Raw genomic sequence first — 6,673 nt, forward strand, 5'->3', positions numbered from 1 at the left:
ATCGCAGGTTTTTCAGAAAACTGTTTAGAAGACATTTAGTTTTTTCCCCCAACAGAGCTGATACTTTCTGGGCCTGTGTGATAACTCCTGCTCATGCATGTCGTCGCCGTAGCAGAGTGTAAGACCTTATTATGTTCAGAACCGTCCCGATGGATCCAATGGTTATTATTGTTATTGAGTCACAGGCTCTTGACTGAATTTGCTTTTGATTGGTTCAACATTTACAAGACCCACAAGACACATTTAACCACTTTCGCTTTCACCATTTGTCTAAGAATGGGGAAATGTGCAGATGTGTCCTCATGAAGCTCACAAAGGACCCTGTCCTGCGCTCTATACCGTCTTACCCCATAGATACCATTTTGGGCGGGAACCCTTTTTGGTGTTTTAAGCATTATGTGCAATGCATAGCATTCAATAGCATTTAGCTATTGAAAAATAGCAGATCTACAAGCTCGTAGCGCGGCACCGAGTGCCGCGCTACGAGCTTGTAGGTCTGCCATTTTTGAAAAATCGCAAAAATGTGTTGCAAATCTTTGAATATATATTCTTTCAGAGCGAACGTTTTTAACTCAAATCTTTGCTTCTGGGAGGTCCCTGAACTACATATTTTCAGATGGGGGGTCGGCGGTTTATAAGAAAACTGTCGTGATTTCGAAGACATTTGTAGAATCGTCCTCAGGTCTAAATGGGTTCAAAAAATATAGATGCCTTATTGGCCGCTGCAGTTCGTTGGAGCGCCCTGTCTGCAACGGGAGGAGGAAGTCAAGCGGAATCTTGAAGACACGCTGCCTCTGATTGGCCTACCGAACGTCCCCTTCCGTTCTTCCGCTTGGCTTCCGCTATGCTTCGCAAGGAATCTTAACCAAGTTCGCTGCTTGCAGCTATATTTTTGAATTATTTTTTATCAATGTTTGCCTGTTGTCTCTCATTGTGGACAAAATCTCATCCAATGATAACAAAATAATCTTAAGTCTGCATGAGGGTCCGAGATATATCTCATCAAATGGTGGTCCGTGTGGCTCAAATGCCGAATAAATACTAATGTACCTTGATATGAAACGGGTTGAAAGCCACTATATTCCAGACTATAATATACAGTATATGCAGTGATATTAGTCTGGCCATGCCAGGCTAATATAACACTGACGAGCACATTATGACTACAGTTACTCTGAGCCGTCACTCAGCCGCTCAGCAGATGTCATGGGGGGGAGGGGGGGTGGGTCCGGGGGTCCTGTGGCTACTGGGTGTGAAGGGAGGAAAAGGGTGCGAGGGGGAGGGGGGAGTGGGGGGGGGGGGGGGGGGGGGGTGGTGTTGGGTACACCAGCTCTCTGACAGATATACTATACTGTAGTAGAGCACTGGTTCCCAAACAGTGGGTCGGGACCCATTTGTAGGTCGCGGACACATTTTTATGGGTCCCTTTATTTCTATTTTTTTCCTTTTGTTTCCTATATACATTTTGTTTTAAGCATTTTCAAAAAGCATTCCCCCCCCCCCCCCCAAAAAAGCAATAAAAAAAAGAAAGATCTAAGAAATTCCATAAATTATGAAAAAAACAAATGTTTTTCGAAGTAGTGAAACTTGCTATAGATCTACAGATCTAGCTATACTTTCACTATGGTTTGGGTCCCGGGGGGGCAAATGTCTTTAGATGTTTCTTTTGGCTCTCGAGCTAAAATGTTTGGGAACCCACTGCTGTAGAGCCATTGAGGAGGGGGTGGTGGTGAAGAGGGGGGGGGGGGGGAGGGGGTGTGGGGTTTGACAGTCGGTCACAGTTGGCACCAAAAGGATATCCAGGGGACAGACGGGAGGGGGACAGGGTGGCAGCCGGGGGGCCGAGCGAGAGAGAGAGAGAGAGAGAGAGAGAGAGAGAGAGAGAGAAGAGAGAGAAGAGAAGAGTGAAGAGCGGAGTCACAGAGAGGAACTACAGAGAGTGAGAGAGAGGAGAGAGAGAGAGAGAGGAACACAGGACAGAAGAAACGCGTGTCACCTTTCAAGAGGGACCTCAGGAACTACACGGAAAACACACCAGAAGTATAGCCAAGACGACGACAACAACATGAAGACAGGAGAGCTTCACTGAATTTCAGGGAAAGGAAAAGTTCTGTCTTCCCTTCTCTTTGCCCTCTCTCCATCTCTGTGCCTCTCCAAATCCCACTCCGACCTCCCCTGTCCCCCCCGTCCCCTGCACCCCGCCTGTACCCCGTCATCATCCCCAGCAACCTGAGGGACTCCATCCATTCTCTGGTTGTTTTATTTCCCCTGTAAGTATTCTGCTATTCTATTTAATTTTATTCTCATTGGTATTTCTCTCTCTCTCTCTCTCTCTCTCTCTCTGTGTGTGTGTGTGTGTGTGTGTGTGTGTGTGTGTGTGTGTGTGTGTGTGTGTGTGTGTGTGTGTGTGTGTGTGTGTGTGTGTGTGTGTGTGTGTGTGTGTGTGTGTGTGTGTGTGTGTGTGTGTGTGTGTGTGTGTGTGTGTGTGTGTGTGTGTGCTCATTGCCTGCTGTGTTCCACCAGGTAACCACATGTCTGCATGGTGCAACAGATGAAATCTCTATTGGTGTATGGTTTGCTATCTGATTGCTATTGTGTGTCCTCTGTGGTGCTGCCGTTCTGAATTCATAGTTTGTGTGTGTGTGTGTGTGTGTGTGTGTGTGTGTGTGTGTGTGTGTGTGTGTGTGTGTGTGTGTTGTTTGGGAATCGCAAAAGAACATTGGGCTCATTTAGAATGCATAACTTCGACTGTTCCCAAGCACCTGGGGGTGTGTGTGTGTGTTTGCGTGCGTGCATGCCTGGCTGTGTGCATGGCATGCAAGTGTGTGTGTGTGTGTGTGCTTTCCTGTCAAGCAGGCCTCCTTTGGGGCGTTGTGCGAGTCTGCGACTGGCCAGTTCAAATCAATATTGTTAATAAGCGGCGTGTGTGCGTGTGTGTGTGGTGTGCGTGCGTGTGTGCGTGCTTGCTTGTGTGCGTGCGTGACTGCGTGCGTGCGTGCTTGTTTGTGTGCGTGCGTGCGTGCGTGCGTGCGTGAGCGAGAGCCAACGAAGCATGTATGCGAATTAGAGAGTCTGTTTTTGCAGATCTCTCTCTCTATCTCTCTAGACAGCTCTTCCCCTATTTCCGACGTAGCTTATTCTCTTTTACAAAGTGTTCCACTAGAGTGCCTGTCTGTCTGTCTGCCATCAGATCACACTCTAGCTGCTAGCTGTGCTAATAGGTGTTGTGACTCCACGTGTGTCCCTGTCACAATCGGTGTGTCCCCCCCCCCCCTTCTCCTCCCCCCCTCCCAGGACCTCTGCATTGACGTGTGCAAGCAGGGGCTCCTGTCTCTGTCACTCACGCCGGCTTGACGTCCAGCTCCGTGTGTCTGTCTGCGTCCATGTCTCTTCATTCTGACATCCATGTCTCCGTGTGTCTGTCTGCGTCCATGTCTCTTCATTCTGAAGTCCATGTCTCTGTGTGTGTGTCTGCGTCATGTCTCTGTGTGTGTGTCTGTCTGCGTCATGTCTCTTCATCCTGACGTCCATGTCTCTGTGTGTGTGTCTGTGTCCATGTCTCTTCATTCTGACGTCCAGCTCCGTGTGTCAGTCTGCGTCATGTCTCTTCATTCTGACGTCCATGTCTCTGTGTGTGTGTCTGTGTCCATGTCTCCGTGTGTCTGTCAGTCTGCGTCATGTCTCTTCATTCTGAAGTCCATGTCTCTGTGTGTGTGTCTGCGTCATGTCTCTTCGTCCTGACGTCCACGTCTCCGTGTGTGTGTCTGCGTCTAGTGTCTCTTCGTTCGGTTCTGCCGAGCCACTCTTTGTCTCATCGTGGCGAAAAAGTACTCAAATGTTTTACTTAAGTTAAAGTATAAATACTGCAATGTAGATGTACGATCCGTTACAAGCAGAGTAATCTAGTAAGAGAGTAATGACACTCCCGTTGACTCTCATTGTAACAATGGAATGCGGAAGTGCTCATTCTATCTCAATGGAATAGTTCCAGTCATAGGAGCAATGTTTGGAACTATCACCCATAGGCACCCGCTTTGCGGCGAGATCAAAGCGTGTCAACACTCTCTTACTAGATTACTCTGGTTAAGTAGAAGTCCCGTATTCATAATGTACAGTTGTACACTCAAGTAAAAGTACAAATGTATCGTCATCAAAATGTACTTAAAGTACTAAAAGTTAAAGTACTCATATTGCAGAATGTCCCATTTCACAAGTTCAAAATGTGTTAAAAATCTTTTGAAAATAGCCGATCTACATGCGATGCGACGCATTGTGAGCTTGTAGATCGGCTATTTTCAAATGGCCGAAATGTATAGGGTTGAAGTGGTGGATTTCTAATCAAAATGATAATCTCCAATGTAACTATAGTAACTCAAGTTTTCAAATAATTGTAGTGGAGTATAAAAGTACACATTTTGGCTCTGTCTGAGATGTAGTGGAGTAGAAGTAAAAATATTGGAAATTGGAAATACTCAAGTAAAGTACAGATACCTCAAAATTGTACTACAGTACAGTACTTGGGTAAATGCACTTAGTTACTTTTCTCCACTGTGGCGTCATGTATTCTATATATCTGTGTAGGTGCAGGGCCTTGTGTGATTGTACTGGCAAGATCCATTATACCTCTCTTGGCTGCTTCAGGATTTATTCCCTGTATTCACATTCTATTTCGAACTTTGATGCAGGTCATCGTGGTACTGTTTTCTCCTTTCCTTTGGTTTAAATTGAGTTAGGATGGGGGTGTGGGTGGTAGATATGGTGTATAGCAAGCTATACACTGTTCCTGCACGTGTGCATTGTGGTATTTGTACTCTTTGTAATGTTTCACCTACATGTATTCGTATACAAACGGTGTATTTGTATTGTATGTAATGTTTTACATATATGTGTATAGGATTAGGACGCCCTCTAAAACAGGATGCTATCCTCTCAATACAATTCGGATCATTACTATTGCAGAATGTCCCATTTCACAAGTTCAAAATGTGTGCAAAATCTTTTGAAAATAGCCAATCTACAAGCTCACAAACTGTCTAACCAGACAGTGGCCTTGTGGTTAAGAGTGTCCGCCCTGAAACTGGGAGGTCGGCGGTTCGATCCCCGGCCGGGTCATACCAAAGACTGTAAAAATGGGACCCAATGCCTCCCTGCTTTGGCACTCGGCATCAATGGGTTGGATTGGGGGGTCAAATCAACTAATGATTCCCGAGCGCGGCGCACACTGCAGCTCACCGCTCCAAGAGATGGGTCAAATGCGGAGAACTTTGACTTTGTCTAATAGCTCCCCAAGGCCTTATTACTGCCTGGCCTTATACTCCACTGTACATATAAGTACAGTATGCATGTCTGTCTGTCTGTCTGTCTGTCTGTCTGTCTGTCTGTCTGTCTGTCTGTCTGTCTGTCTGCAGATTTGCATCCATTGGTGATTAACAAAACGTCTCCTTCTTTCCTCCAAACAGAGAGAGAGAGAGAGAGAGAGAGAAACAGAAGGGTCCATTCCTCCTGGAAGAAAGAGAGACACCAGGAATCCCCTATACTCTTCCTCTCTGCTCCGTTCCCTCGTACCCCCCCCCCACCACCACCACCACCACCGCTCTCCCATCATGACCCTGCTGGCCTCCGAGAGGTCACTCCTCATCCGGAGCAAGTTCCGCTCAGGTGAGGAAGAGATGCCATCTTACATTAGGTGTCACTCTGCTGGTACCGCTGCGGCGGGTGGCCTCGTGGCCTCCAGCTCTCATCCCCCTCGGTGAGATTGTCACTCTCTGTCTGTGTCTGACTGTGTGCGTGTGTGTGTGTGTCTGTGTGTGTGTGTGCGCGCGCGTGTGTCTGTCTCCACGTTTGACATTTCCAATCGGTCGTCCCTCAGAGACGTATGTTGGGAGGACGCACATTGTGCGGCGTCTTATGTATACAAAATGTGCCCGTTTGAATGGTTTATAATAATTGTGACTGCAGCGTCAAATACTGTGCCACGATGAGAGATAAAGGGAGGACATACTGTAGCCTAAAGCAGCACTGGGTGAAACGGCACATATTGGAATTAAATTACCATTAAGGTACTTGCAGACTGGACGTGTTTTTTGGAAAAACTGAAAAAAACTGAAACTGAAACAATCTGAAAAACAAGTGTGCAAGAACCTTTACATTAGGTTTTTAAATGTGTGTGTGTGTGGGGGGGGGGGGGGGGGGGGGAGTAACTGTAGTGCCAATCTACCTTGAGTAGGCTACGGCAGTGGTTCCCAAACTCTTAGCTCTAGGCCCAGGAGAGAGATTAGACATTTGCCCGGGACCCAAATTAGTGAAAATAGCAGATCATACAAGCTCACACCACGTCGCTTTGCGGCGCGTTGCAAGCTTCTACTGTATGTAGATCTGCTATTTTCACTACTCATTGAGTCCCGACCCACTGTTTGGGAGACAGTGGGCCAGTGGCGCATCTACAACAAAGCAAGGACAGGCCTGTCCAAATCCATTTCTGCCTGGCCAAAATGAGAGAAAAAAAGAGGACCAAAACAAGACCTGAGAACTATTAGTGGACAGCGGATTGGCCGTTGAGCATAGAGCGCGACCCTCAAGCACCAATTGGAATGTAAATGCATGCCTTTCAGCCTTTGTATCCTATACTGTCTGGCAGGTACAGTATATCTCTTTGAAAACCTTTAGGACCGAC

General features: G+C 46.9%; 1 protein-coding gene across 1 annotated transcript in view; it reads left to right on the top strand.

The window, feature by feature from the left end:
* Positions 1 to 1,930: 1,930 nt before the first annotated feature.
* LOC306924951 (uncharacterized protein) overlaps positions 1,931 to 6,673 on the top strand; it is a 37,937-nt gene continuing 33,194 nt past the window's right edge. The window contains exons 1-2 of the mRNA XM_079503631.1: positions 1,931 to 2,270; positions 5,468 to 5,658. Of these exons, the coding sequence (XP_079359757.1) occupies positions 5,604 to 5,658 (55 nt within the window). The 5' untranslated portion in view covers positions 1,931 to 2,270; positions 5,468 to 5,603. The remainder of the gene's footprint in view (positions 2,271 to 5,467; positions 5,659 to 6,673) is intronic.

This window comes from Electrona antarctica (assembly GCF_951216825.1).
Source record: "Electrona antarctica genome assembly, chromosome: 6".
In the NCBI taxonomy this organism is placed as follows: Eukaryota; Metazoa; Chordata; class Actinopteri; order Myctophiformes; family Myctophidae; genus Electrona; species Electrona antarctica.